A 14,675-nucleotide genomic window follows, 5' to 3' on the forward strand; every position below is an offset into this window, starting at 1 on the left:
TATGCCAGTCTATAGCATACTGCGGCAACTCAAAAACAAACACAAAGACAATGTTAAGCTTCATTTAACAAACAAATAGCTTTCAACTGTGTTTGATATAATGGCAAGAGATTTTCTAGGACCAAATTAGCAATTTAACATGATTACTCAAGGATAAGGTGTTGGAGTGATGACTACTGGAAATGGGTCTGTCTAGATTTAAAAAAATAAAATAAAATACTTTTTCAGAAAGTGATGGTGCGGTTTTATACATCAGTAATGTCCTGACTATACTTTGTGATCAGTAGAATGCCACTTTGGTGAATTAAAGTACCAATATCCTTCCAAAACAGCTAAAATCGTACATTATTCTTTTGGTCGAGTAAGTGGAATTAACATTTGTCAAATCAACCAAAAATGATTCGGCCTTATTTCTCTTCCCATCTTATCTCATTGCAGAAAATTCTTACAGCGGCTTTCAAGGAACATTGTCCTCAAATAGGGGTTAAAGTTAAAATTTACCAAACCCATAGATGTCCAGAGGGAGGGCAAGCCAAGCTTAGCCAGGGTCAGTCCATTATGAGGCCAGTCATTCTAAGAAAAGAGGAAACTAAAATGAGTGAAGAGACTTTGACTCATTTACACCTGTTATTAAAGATGCTGCAAGTAATTTTTTTAAAGTGAAATCTCACCCTATTACCTGCCAGATATCACTGAAATAAGTACCATAAAATATCACTGTGACAGCACTAGGCTCTATACACAGCTGGGAAATGCATTTTCTGCATGTCATTCTGAGCATTCACAGAGCAGCCCATATATGGGCAAAAGGAAGCTGACAGCATCAGTTTGAGTATGTCATGCAAGAACACTATTTTGCTACTGTTGCTTTTGATAACTAACTTCCTACTACCTGTAGAAGGTCAGTGTGACTTGTTTGGGTTTGTTTATTTAAAATTGCATATTTTTCTAACCTGCAAAATCAAGGTGTTCTGATGCTCAATCTCAGATTATAACTGTCTCCAAATGTATCTGTGTGTGCGCGTGTTTTTAGAAAGAGGGGTATAATTCAAATGCGAAGTCTCGTGGAAATTCTATAACAGCTAAGATTGCTTACTACACTTTTACTATTCGTTTCAAGAGATCTGATCACAAGTGGTCAGCCAAGCCAAGAGTAAGGGAGGATTTTGTGACAGCACACCTCATTTTTCATAAGTATGACACTGCATGTTGATGTCAGGCAGACTCTGTGAAGTCTTGTCCATGCAAACAGTATGGAGGTTGACCGATATTAATCAGTATGATAGCAACTTTTGGAACTATCGGTTATTGGCAGAAATTATATTTAATTCTGTCTATATGTGATCAGATCAGATGTTAGTTGCAGGTGTATAGCAAAAGCTTAACATTGTGTGTAGACTATTGTTAAATCAGGTATAACAGAGATTGAATTAACAACATTATATATAGGCATGCATTCCAAATACACTGTATCCGTGTATGTATGTACATTATCCCACAAAAGAGAGTACACCCCTCACATTTTTGTAAATATTTGATCATATCTTTTCATGTGACAACACTGAAGAAATGACACTTTGCTACAATGTAAAGTTGTGAGTGTTCAGCTTGTATAACAGTGTAAATTTGCTGTCCCCTCTAAATAACAACACGCAGCCATTAATGTCTAAACCGCTGGCAACAAAATTGAGTACACCCCCAAGTGAAAATGTCAAAATTGGGCCCAATTAGCCATTTTCCCACCCCGGTGTCATGTGACTCATTAGTGTTACAAGGTCTCAGGTGTGTTAAATTTGGTGTCATAGCTCTCACACTCCCTCAAACTAGTCACTGGAAGTTCAACATGGCACCTCATGGCAAAGAACTCTGAGGATCTGAAAAAAATTATTGTTGCTCTACATAAAGATTGCCTAGGCTATAAGAAGATTGCCAAGACCCTGACACTGAGCTGCAGCACGGTGGCAAATACCATACAGCGGTTTAACAGGACAGGTTCAACTTAGAACAGGCCTCGCCATGGCCAACCAAAGAAGTTGAGTGCACTTGCTCAGCGTCATATCCAGAGGTTGTCTTTGGGAAATACATGTACGAATGGGTGAAGGGGTCAGCCTGTCAGTGCTCAGACCATACGCCGCACACTGCATCAAATTGGTCTGCATGGCTGTCGTCCCAGAAAGAAGCCACTTCTAAAGATGCACAAGAAAGCCCGCAAAGAGTTTGCTGAAGGCAAGCAGACTAAGGACATGGATTACTGGAACCATGTCCTGTGGTCTGATGAGACCAAGATAAACTTATTTGGTTCAGATGGTGTCACGCGTGTGTGGCGGAAACCAGGTGAGGAGTACAAAGACAAGTTTGTCTTGCCTACAGTCAAGCATGGTGGTGGGAGTGTCATGGTCTGGGGCTGCATGAGTGCTGCCGGAACAGGGGAGCTACAGTTCATTGAGGGAACCATGAATGCCAACATGTACTGTGACATACTGAAGCAGAGCATGATCCCCTCCCTGGCGAGGAGGTGGAGGAGCACAAGGTCACAAGTTCTCTAACATCCACCAACTCCGTGATGTCGTCATGGAGGAGTGGAAGAGGACTCCAGTGGCAACCTGTGAAGCTCTGTTGAACTCCATGCCCAAGAGGGTTAAAGCAGTGCTGGAAAATAATGGCGGCCACACAAAATATTGACACATTTTCACTTAGGAGTGTACTCACTTTTGAAGCCAGAGGTTTAGACATTAATGGCTGTGTGTCGAGTTATTTTGAGGGGACAGCAAATTTACACTGTTATACAAGCTGTACACTCACTACTTTACATTGTAGCGAAGTGTCATTTCTTCAGTGTTGTCACATGAAAAGATATAATCAAATAATTACAAAAATGTGAGGGGTGTACTCACTTTTGTGAGATACTGTATGCATATATATATATATATGCATTTATACAAATATTTTTAGTATACCCATCATGGTTTAGTGTTCAACAATGCAAAAGTGCTTGCTACCTTTTCTGTTAACTCTAGATTCCTTGCACGCTGCTCCAACCATCTGGCGAGGATTTTCTGAGCATACATAAAATCAATTACAGAAATAAAATTTTTGTGTATTAAGAACTGTACTTTATCCCTGATGTGGGAAAGAGTTTAGGAACAATTGTATTGTAGAATAGAATCTGATTATACAGTATAAATTCTCAGAACATTAAAAACAGAAAAATGCCACAAAAAAATTAAATAATAATATATGTATGTATATGTGTATGTGTGTGTATAAACACACACACACACACACACACACACACACACACACACACATTTGTTCAAAAGTTTGGGGTCACTTGACCAAAATGTTTCTCATGATCTTAAAAACCTTTTGATCTGAAGGCATATGCATAAATGTTACAAATGAGTTTCGTAGACAAAAATATAATTGTGCCACCATATTAATTTATTTAATTGCAAAACTAAAATTGTATGACTTTAAACAAATAATTAAGAAAAGCAGACAGAAAGTACCAGGCATAGATGGGAACTCCTTCAATACTGTTTAAAAAGCATCCAAGGGCGATACCACAAGAAGTTGGTTGAGAAAATCCCAAGACTAAATTTCTGCAAATTCTAGGCAAAGTGTGGCTACTTTGAAGATGCTAAAATATAACAGTTTTGATTTATTTGGGATTTTTATAGTCACAACATAATTCCCATTGTTTCATTTCTGTTATTACATAGCATAGATGACTTTACTAAAAACAGCAAAAAAAAAAAAAAAAAAAAAAAGAAACGTCCCTTTTTCAGGACACTTTATTTTAAAGATAATTTTGTAAAAATACAATAAATAAAATAACTTTACAGATCATTATTGTAAAAGGTTTAAACAATGTTTTCCATGCTTGTTCAATGAACCATAAACAATTAATGAACATGCACCTGTTGAACGGTCCTTAAGACACTAACAGCTTACAGACTGTAGGCAATTAAGGTCACATTTATAAAAACTTAGGACACTAATGGGGCTTTTCCACTGCATGGTACAGCTCGACTCGACTCTGCTCTGCTCACTTTTTAGGGGTTTTCCACTGTAGATAGTACCTGGTACTTTTTTAGTACCACCTCGGTCGAGGTTCCAAGCGAAACGAGCCGATACTAAATAGGCTGTCAAAATCCTGCAGATCACTGACTGGTCAGAGAGAATCATCACTACCAGCATCACTGGATTTGCGACACGGGACATCAACCCACTAGTTTTAAGTTAGTAGCAGCGATAGCAGTATCATTTGTTCATGCGACTTTTGAATTGTAAAAAGAAATGGCTGTGCGCAAAACCATGCCATGGTTAAATAAACGAGGTGCAGACGTTCCTCTCGTTAGCAACGAATAAAACTAACAAGTCTTTCAGGAAGTGTCTCAGCTGTTGCTGCATGGAGGATAGTATGTTTTGTTACGTTAACTGTATATTCTGCTTGAAAGCTTCACTTTATTCAGTTGACCAGCTACTGGAAGCTTGCTTCTAAAACAACCAGGCCAATTTAACTGTTACACTTGTGTAAAATCACCACGCAACAACTGCTTTCTGCAGCACAATAGCTAACGGTCATGTTATTATGGCTGCAATGTTCATAAGGTGAGATGCCTAAGACAGTACTACAGGGAGACAGGAAGTACAGCTGATCGTCCTCGCAGTGGCAGACCACGTGTAACAACACCTGCACGGGATTGGAACGTCTGAATATCACACCTGCGAGACAGGTACAGGATGGCGGCAACAACAACTGCCCGAGTTACACCAGTAACGCACAATCCCTCCATCAGAGCTCAGACTGTCCGCAATATGCTGAGAGAGGCTGGACTGAGGGCTTGTAGGCCTGTTGTAAGGCAGGTCCTTACCGACATCACAGGTAACAACGTCGCCTATGGGCACAAAACCACCTTCACTTAACCAGAGAGGACTGCCGAAAAGTGCTCTTCACTGACGAGTCACGGTTTTGTCTCACCAGGGGTGATGGTCGGACTCTCGTTCATCATCGAAGGAATGAGCATTACACCAAGGTCTGTACTCTGGAGCGGGATCAATTTGGAGGTGGAGGGTCGGTCATGGTGTGGGGTGGTGTGCCACAGCATCATCGGACTGAGCTTGTTGTCATTGCAGGCATCTCCTTGATTTCCTGCAAGACAGGAATGTCAGTGTTCTGTCATGACCAGCGAAGAGCCCGGATCTCAATCCCATTAGAGCACGTCTTAGACCTGTCGGATCGGAGGGTGAGGGCTAGGGCCCTTCCCCCCAGAAATGTCCGGGAACTTGCAAGTTTCTTGGTTGAAGAGTGGGGTAACATCTCACAGCAAGAACTGGGAAATCTGGTGCAGTCCACGAGGAGGAGATGCACTGCAGTACTTAATGCATCTGGTGGCCACACCAGATACTGACTGTTACTTTTGTTGTTTAATTGTGACCCACCCCATTATTCCATTTCTGTTAGTCACTTGTCTGTGGAACTTGTTCAGTTTGTCTTAGTTGTTGAATCTTTTTATGTTCATATGAATATTTACTCATGTTAAGTTTGATGGAATTAAAAGCAGTTGAAGGTGTGAGGACCTTTTTTTTTTGCTGAGTTTATTATTCTAAAATGTGAAAAATAAATAAATTATAATTTAAATAAAGAATAAGTGACTCTAAACTTTTGACCAGTAGTGTATGTGGGTATATATATTAGGGCTGTAGATTTAACGCGTTATAACGTGCGATTAATTTGACAAAGAATGTGTCCTTTAAACTGTTACACCGTTTTTACCCAGTCAATCTTTATTTAAGAAACATGCTCCCTGAAATAGATCCACGTTGCTCCTTCTGTAATGCTGTAGATTAAAAGTTTGTTTGAACTAGTTTTTCTTTGCTTTATAAATACGTTTATTTGGTTTTCACAGATTTGATAACTTAAGTTAATATTATCTGATTAATCTGTTTATTTTTCTTGCCAAGTTTTTTTTATACACAAGTGTTTTTAAAAGTTATATTATTTAAATACTCTTTGTACCTCCAACAACTCCAAAGCATTGAAAACCATTACACTATGTAATGAATATAATGTCTTGGCATTATTGTAAAATATATCTGTAGTATTGTGTACTATGTATACCCCTGGATTGTTTCTAAAAAAAAAAAAAAAAAAAAAGTCTAACGCAGGTGTAAATTGACGGGTCCCTAAACAAACCCTCACATTAAATCTCCAACTGATTGACAAATTCACATGTGTAATGGATTGCTGTGAACTGTGTGACAATGATTGACTTATGATCAATAATATGGTAATAAACAATACATTGTATTCTAAAGCCGCCTTTTATATTGTCTTATTAATGATGAACTCTTCTGCCACAAGAATGTAATGCTATTTAATTATCTGAATATTTGTTTATTTTATATATATATATATATATATATATATATATATATATATATATATATTAGTTATCTTTAAATATGAAAAAATTATATGTATAATTATTTCATCATTATATATTGAATTATTGTTATATGAGGGGCTTTCTCAGCAAAAATTTGTATATGCGATTAATCGCGATTAATTAATCAGGACACCATGTAATTAATTCGATTAAAAAATGTAATCGATTGACAGCCCTAATAATAATATATATATATATATATATATATATATATACACATATATACATATATATATATATATACACACACACACACACACACACACACACACACACACACACACACACACACACACACACGTTTTGAAGTAAATAATATGCATTTCATCACCTTACTGTATGTATGATAGCGATTCAGCTCAGAAAAATAAGATTTGGCTGCCCTTATACCTGTCCATTAGGCAACACTCTCCACACGAATGGAACCAGCACACCCTTAAACCACAGACTCAGGTCCTGTGACGGTATGTCAGATGAAATGGAGCCTAGCAGAGCATGCAGCGAGCCCTCGTCAAACACACCCGCAAACTCACCCTGAAAGTGAAAAGAGACACTTAACCTTAGTATGGAAAGGACTGTAGTACTGGCTTATTCAACTAAAGAGAAAAAAAAAACTACACTAAAATAAATAAATATACTTTGTACTAGTATCTAACTGCATAATTATTTGCACAGCACAACATTTTGTTGTAACTCAAGAACTCCGTTTCGTCAAGAGTCTAGCATATGACACAAATGGTCTGGACTTTTGGCTGCAAATATGTAAGGGGAAATTAATTCCTTTGTGAAAAAATAAACATGTAGTTACATAGCCAAGAAGAAATACTTATGATTAGTCAGGCTTCCCATTCTTTTCTAAGGAACAAATTGTCAGGACATTTTATGTGCCCAATGGGTGTTATATTGAAGCATTAAAAATTCACTGCACTACAACCACTAGGTGTGAATTAATTTTCAAATAAATTTGCAGTCTGACAGTCATCATTGTCTAAAGTTTACACTAGAGCAATGTTGTAATGAACAAATCATATTTTGACAATGAAAACTTGAACTATTTCGTTAGAGCAAGATGAGATGACAGCAGATGAGCACAGAATGTACTCTGCGTGATGGGGCTTCATTCAAGAGTCAATCTTTGATTTTGTTCTTAATGCACAGCTGCCAGCAGTGACAAAACAATGCAAATTTGTGTATTTTACACCTATGCAAGAAAATCATTGTTAGCGACACAGTCAAACAGATTTATTATACTAAAAGATTTTCCAGGACAAATCAATACTTTCCAGGACATTTAGGAATTTCTGTCATTTCCCATAACTCAAACCATATTGGAAAATTCCAGGTTTTCCATGACGTGTGGGAACCCTGTTAGTAAATGTCCTTTATTAATCATAAATTGGCAGGTGTAGCTAAACATTCATTTTGGATCATGTCCCATGTGTGCCTAATGTGCCAAATGAATAAATTCACCTGATGTCGTAGCCACAAGTATTGCGCTCCACTAAGATTTCCTTCTTTCAGAAGAACGAGGATGTCTTTGAGATAATCTGTGCTGTTCAAAAACTCAATCCATGTGACACCCCTGCAAATAGGCAAAGAACAAATGGAGATGAAGACAATACAATTACCCTGAAGAGTATGCCCATACTGTAGATCAAAGTCTAACAAGTGGGTAAAGTGATTACTTCAAAATAGGGCTGGGTATAAATGTTGATTTTCCGATACATCATGATCTTCATTTGAACAATCTCAATATAAATTATTAAATCCTAAGATCGATTACAATGAGAGGAAATCACTCACATTTGCAACCAAATTTTGCGCTATGCAACTAAAAATGTGTTTGATTAGCATCTGGCTGGTAAATTGTGTAGTATTGCGAGGAAGAAGTTCAGAACAGAGATCATTTCACTGCGTTTTGAGAGTAAAAGTTTAGTTTGACTTGTTCCAATTGGTGTCCAAAGACGAGATCCACGCAATCAATAAGTCATTGAATTATGTTTCTTTTAATTGGTTCTTTACAGTTAGCATAATATAAATGTTTAATTCTAATCATTCATAGCACAGATAAAGGTAAAGAAGTCACATTTGTTTATATACATTAATTTACTGACGTTCTTTACAGAAAAGCCACATTTCTTAAAGAGATAGTAGCAGGTTTTTTTGCACGCGTTCAAAAACTCAAAGTAAATACTTGTAAATAGTACAAATTATGCATGTAAACAATAAACATGTAAAAAAAATATTATATATGCATTATATAAAAACACCTGTATAAAACAGCATTAGCTGTGAGAGAATAATGCACATTATATCTGAAATATACTCATATAAATCTATTCGAAAGCTTGTGAAATCGGAATCAAAATGCGAAATCTATATCAATACCCAGCCAATACGAAAAATGGATTACGTCACTTTCTGGTATTCTTGCACATATCATGTAAAATTTACTGGGATAAGTGACTTTAATGCAGTTACATCAACCTGACAACAAAGTTGAAAGACTGGATATAACTTTACACATACAAGTTAAGTAATTCTATCACAGTAGTCTCATGCCAAAACTTTTGTGTTGTATTGTGGCTACACTTTTAAATCATTGTGTTTTCTAAATGTTTAATGCCCCATGTACTTCCACTTTTAAAAATACTTTTTATTTTTTTTTAGAAGTGAGCCAAAATATTCTTTGTGGTTATCAACATTATGCCACAAATGTTGTCGATAAACTTAACTTGTATTGAACAAAGAAAATTCCATTAAAAAATTGGGGTGGAAAAATGGCTACCATTTTATTTTTTTCAATAACTGATATAAATAAAACAATTAAAAAAAATTGTGAATGGTGTAGTGGTAGGCCTGCTGTACGTACTCAAAGCTGTTGGGTCCATACATGCTGGAGAAGGTGGCAAGCTTAGCTAGGGCCATTTGGATCTGGCAGCATGGGAAACGGTTCGAGGCATAATTTAACATCTCCTCAGCTATGCTGAGAGTAGGCCAGGATGCAGTTAGGCAGTACTGCACCACAAATTGCTCATCCTGTTGGTAATATAGGAACACTGCAAGTTAAAAATTCATAATACACTTTTATAGGTATGACCTTACTAGCATACAATTGGATGTGATGAAACAAAGAAAGTGACACTGACAGCATTAAAGTGCACATTCCCATCATTGTTGGATAAATTACTCAAAGTAATCCCCTAAAAATTACTTCTCTAAAATTTTAATAAAATTACTTTACTGATTACTTATAAAAACTGAACATTCCCAATTAGTTTCAAGTATCTTTTAAAAATGCTTTTCATACAAATTTGTTTTTCATATTATCGCCTTGTTTATTTTCGCACACAAGACACAAACTCGTTTCTCCCTTACAATGACTTGTTAGGCGGAGCACAATGCACACACTTTAACTGTCATAAAAACACAAACAGATGTACAATGTGTTTAACATGAATAAAAAATTTAAAAAAAGTTATTAACTTAACTGAAAGTTAGTAACTAATCTAATTACAAGAATTTATAATGTAATGTGCTGCACTACCTTTGACTAAAGACCTAAAGTAAACAAAAAATAAGTCATTCATTTGTAATCAGATTGCATCCAACACTGATTAATATTTCAAATGAAGTTGAATATTACCATAATCTTCATCAGGTTGGTTTTAGCCTCTTCAGTAAGCTCAGTCCATTCACGGCTTTGAACACTGCCTGTTGCCGAGATAAGCTTTTCCAGCACAACGTTGAGCTTAACCTTATACACCAGCTACAACAAACAAATTATTTACCGAGAGAACCAAAGGCAAATCTGAAACCTAATTAAACGAAGTTAGAAAATTATAACCAAACAAGATATGGCAGCTTTACCTCAACGTCAAGCTCAAAGGCTTTTGCAAATTTCTCTGCTTCTTCAAACTTGTGCTTGTACAGAAGTTTGTTCAGTCTGGAGACAGCAGACAGAGAAAGTGTGTTTTAACTAATGTACACAGGCATAGCAGACAATGGCAAATAACTGATCTGTAGTGTTTTTACTTAATAAATGATTCAAAGTTAAACAAAATGTAAACTAGTAAAAATTGGACACACATACTCATTCTTTGTTATGACTTCTAAGTTATAGATTAATCATCAAGTAATCAAAGCTATGAAAAGACATATTCAGTAACATAACAATATTCCACAAACAAATATTTTTTTTTTATACATGTATATTTGAGCTTCTTCAAAGTAGCCACCCTTTGCCCTCATTACAGCTCTGCATACTCTAGGCATTCTCTAAACCAAAACTAAATTAGGAGCACACTAGAATGCTTTTTAAATAGTACTGAAGGAAGTTCCATGTATGTTATACACTTGTTGGCTTTGAGAAACATTCAATCAGATGTGTCAAAACCTTTGATTGGTAGAGTATGCAAGTAACACGAAAATGATGCATAGAAAGCATAGCATTTTTCAATTCCGTTTGTTGATGCTAATGGCACAATTTAATTAAACTACTTAGTCTTATGAGCACACCTGTTCTCTGGGAGCGCCTCTGTGAAGCATCTTATCACAACAGTTGACACTGGATCTTTACAACTGCTTTCAGAAAAACAAATAGCATTCAGACAATCTTTTTCCTTCAGCTAGCTGAAAATGTGATGAATCTCTGTAACCTATGAACACTAAATGTATAAACACAAGATTGAATGCATTTATAATATTTACGCGCTATATAAATCCAGTCGGTTACCTTGTGTCCACCAAAATCCCCTCCAGCAAATAGATTGTGTCCTGTACAAGAGTTGAATGTATTAATTAGCTCATTAAGTTATGCCAACTGAATAATTGGAACAATGTAATAGTGAATAAATGTTATTATTACCATACTGATACCCTTTTGAATCAACCAAGATTCAGTAGAAACTTCTAGGGAGTAGAAAACCTCCATAGACGGCAATGACTGTACCACAAGCTTCTTAGCGTGAGCCTAAAGACAGATACTAATGTTTATAACAACACAAACAAGCTGATGCTTCCAAGATTATCACACACTATTCTCTACATTTCAACAAAACCTCATCTGTAGTTTAGGGTATAATAGTATTTAGGTGACACCAAACCATCCAATAACTTAATCAAGCTGGCCTCACATGCAACGTTATACAAACAATAATAAATACATGAAATACACACCTTATTTTCTTCAACAGCCAAGGTCATGATTTTCATGCTGTTGTCATCTTGCCTGGTTACAATAAAAGACAAGTTTGTCAATATGTGGATTGAAAATTTAAAATGCACAACCCGTTTCTGTGAGACATTTAAAACCAATCCATTTTCAAATCATTTAAAAATCAGAGATACTTGCGGTGTAATAGACGAGGAGTTTCTATCTGATATCAGCAAAAAATCAACAATGTATTGATCCGGCCAGCAGCAAAGCATGATTAACGAGTGCAAGTCCAACAAGCTGAGCATGCCCTTGAGAAGTACAGAGAACAAGTTCTGAGATTTTAGGACAATCTACACATTTTTTACAAAGATAATAATAATCTATTAAATATAGACATTTAAATGAAACTACATTATTGAAATAATTTATTGTAAATTCATAGGCCTCAACAATCAGGATTTATTTTTTTCTTTCTGCTGGTTGAGGATATACTTCAAATTTTACTTGTATTGCCAACATTAGCAAAGGCCCATTCACAAAATATTTTAATAAAAGTTTTCAGCTCCCTATTTTTACACATGGTCAATATACATGTAATTACAGAAAATCTACATTTGCAAGGCATAAAAACGTGTGCGTAGTCAATGATTGCAAAATCTAGTGACAACACAGCATTTGTTTGTCTTGTGGAATATACGTAAATGTCAGCCTGTTATGCAGGATTTTTGGGGAAGAACTTAAAAAATAACTAATATATATATAGTTTTTATGATATTATGATACAAATAAAAATGCTAAACTTTTTTCAGATTCTGCAAGGACTACAGAACATTGCCCAGAATATCACTCTCCCAACACCTGCTTATCTTCTTTAGTGCTCATAATGCTTTGGCTCATCAATAATACAAAAAGGTACAGTAAATGAATGCTTTCCATAAGCAAAGCTCTCACCTCTTCGTTAAGGGCAAAAATCAAATTATCCACAACTTGAATTTTCTTCACCCCTTTAAAGACAGAACATCTTCATCAATAAAAATCCTTTATCACAGCTTGGAAAAACACTGCAGTGGCCCTAATAAGGGTTTGGACACTATGTCACACCTAAACATTTATGAATGCCATTGCACTAGTTAAAGGTGCAGGTTGTAAGATTCAGAAATCCTTGTTATTAGTGAAACCTGTGGGCGTTAAGTGAACTGCAACCAGCTACCTGTTGCTCATGCTTGCACTCATGCACACACTCCATAGGGACGCCAGCGAGCAAGCATCAGCCAATTAATTAATTAATAATTTAGGATTGTTTTACTACAAACTTTGAGACTAAACTAAAACTAGTATGTTTTGTATGTCATATGTTGTACTACGATCAAGAAACCAGCGTATTTGCTTAAATTGATCCTGTATACCCGACTTTTAGTATTAAGAGAAGATCATTGAAATTATTTGAAAGTTACGAAGCAAGGTAGCTTGCAATTCATCAGTGTAAGCAGACAAGATCAATATCAAGATAAAATTACACAAATCAATACTTATGGCACTATATTTCACATGCTTTGTGGTTTTGATCCCCAAAACCAGACGAAGGTCCCTCCAGGAATCAAATGCCCAGCCGATGTTCACTCTAGTTTTCACTCGACCACGAACATGTTCCCGCTTAGCCAGACGGGATTCAGTAGATAAATGTTTTTTTTCTTTGCTTACTCAGAGTTTGTGTAGGAGTCTTTGCGCTGGGAGCCGGATGTTTGCTGGATTCCATCTCCAAGTTGACGTTACCTAGTGTTGCAGTTTGTTGTCACTTTTGAATAGCGGAAGAGAAGCTATTACTGTCTGAAGGCAAGGCTCTCAGTAGCGCGCATAAACGTCACATCCTTTGGATTTTCCCAGCAAAAGCGACCCACTCCTTCGCATGAAAATTAGTCTAAAGGCTTTAATAGGCAACCTAGGAAGTCTGGGAAGGGCAAATTTTTTAAGTTGCGTTACAAGCCGTTCACACATTGGCAAAAACAAAAGGCGAATATTATGGTCACATTTACGTGTTTTGTTAATCCTGTTTCTTTGCCATGTCATGTGATCTGTTCCCTCATGTGATCCTCTCTTGTTCAATGTGTTTTGAGTTCATTTCATTGGTTCAGATTTCATTGTCATATTATTAGTTCAGTCTTGTGATTGGTTGTCTTGTTTACTTGTTACCCATGTCTGTGTATTTAGCCCTGATGTTTGCCATTGTTCAGAGTCAGGTATAGTTAATGTTAACGTTGTTTGGATGTCAGGTCAAATCAAGGCAAATTAAGTCAAGTCTAGTTTAGATCATGTTTATGTTTTTGTTCAAGGTTTTTGGATTTCACGTTTATGAAAAAACTGCACTTGGGTTCTTCACATCATCGTCTTCCTCTAATTGCTAAGCGAACGTTACAATTACATGAAAATTGTTACATACTGCACCTTTAACAAAATATCAATCCAAGTGACATTTATTTAAAAGAAAGATGGCACAAGCACACTTTCCAAGTATGTGTACACTATCTGATTGTCAAATGCTAATGGGACATTTCCTTAGTTAATGTGATGAAGCACACCTGTGGTTCACCTGTGTGAACTTTAGAGGAACTGAATTCCTACATCCACAATCACCTTGACACCAGTTGGCTAAAAGTAATTGTAAGAATGGCTCAGAAAAGTGAGGTTAGTTCTGAGAAAAGGTCTAGGATCACTGGTGTCACTTAGTTTGGCATTTTGTTATTTAATGCAATGTCATTCAAACATTTGTAAGTGTGACTTAATTTTCCAAATAATTTTAAAAGCCACTGTATCTAAACATAGTGAAAATACATGAAGTACCTGGCATTAAAGCAGAGTCAAGGGCATTAGTGAGAATCAGTGATGTTTGACCATGACCCAGGCTCCAATGAGAAAGAACATTTGTGCCATCAGCCTATTATAAAGATACAAGAGATGTTGGTTTTTAATGCCATGCCAGCTTCTATTGCAATTTTCATGGCGAAATGCAGATAAAAATAAATAAAAATGGGTAAAAAAAAACTTCTGACCAAGTCAAAATGCATTTA

The 14,675-nt window shown here is 36.2% G+C and overlaps 1 protein-coding gene across 1 annotated transcript in view; it reads right to left on the reverse strand.

The window, feature by feature from the left end:
• Positions 1 to 14,675, reverse strand: part of kntc1 (kinetochore associated 1) — a 76,569-nt gene that overhangs the window by 58,939 nt on the left and 2,955 nt on the right. Inside the window, exons 8-21 of the mRNA XM_052109682.1 lie at positions 14,449 to 14,542; positions 12,562 to 12,614; positions 11,806 to 11,918; positions 11,631 to 11,682; positions 11,320 to 11,424; positions 11,188 to 11,228; positions 10,971 to 11,036; positions 10,323 to 10,398; positions 10,099 to 10,221; positions 9,325 to 9,491; positions 7,923 to 8,034; positions 6,843 to 6,986; positions 3,000 to 3,056; positions 502 to 573 (exon numbers count right to left, since the gene is read on the reverse strand). Of these exons, the coding sequence (XP_051965642.1) occupies positions 502 to 573; positions 3,000 to 3,056; positions 6,843 to 6,986; positions 7,923 to 8,034; positions 9,325 to 9,491; positions 10,099 to 10,221; positions 10,323 to 10,398; positions 10,971 to 11,036; positions 11,188 to 11,228; positions 11,320 to 11,424; positions 11,631 to 11,682; positions 11,806 to 11,918; positions 12,562 to 12,614; positions 14,449 to 14,542 (1,275 nt within the window). The remainder of the gene's footprint in view (positions 1 to 501; positions 574 to 2,999; positions 3,057 to 6,842; positions 6,987 to 7,922; positions 8,035 to 9,324; positions 9,492 to 10,098; positions 10,222 to 10,322; positions 10,399 to 10,970; positions 11,037 to 11,187; positions 11,229 to 11,319; positions 11,425 to 11,630; positions 11,683 to 11,805; positions 11,919 to 12,561; positions 12,615 to 14,448; positions 14,543 to 14,675) is intronic.

This window comes from Xyrauchen texanus, chromosome 3 (assembly GCF_025860055.1).
Source record: "Xyrauchen texanus isolate HMW12.3.18 chromosome 3, RBS_HiC_50CHRs, whole genome shotgun sequence".
Lineage (NCBI taxonomy): Eukaryota > Metazoa > Chordata > Actinopteri > Cypriniformes > Catostomidae > Xyrauchen > Xyrauchen texanus.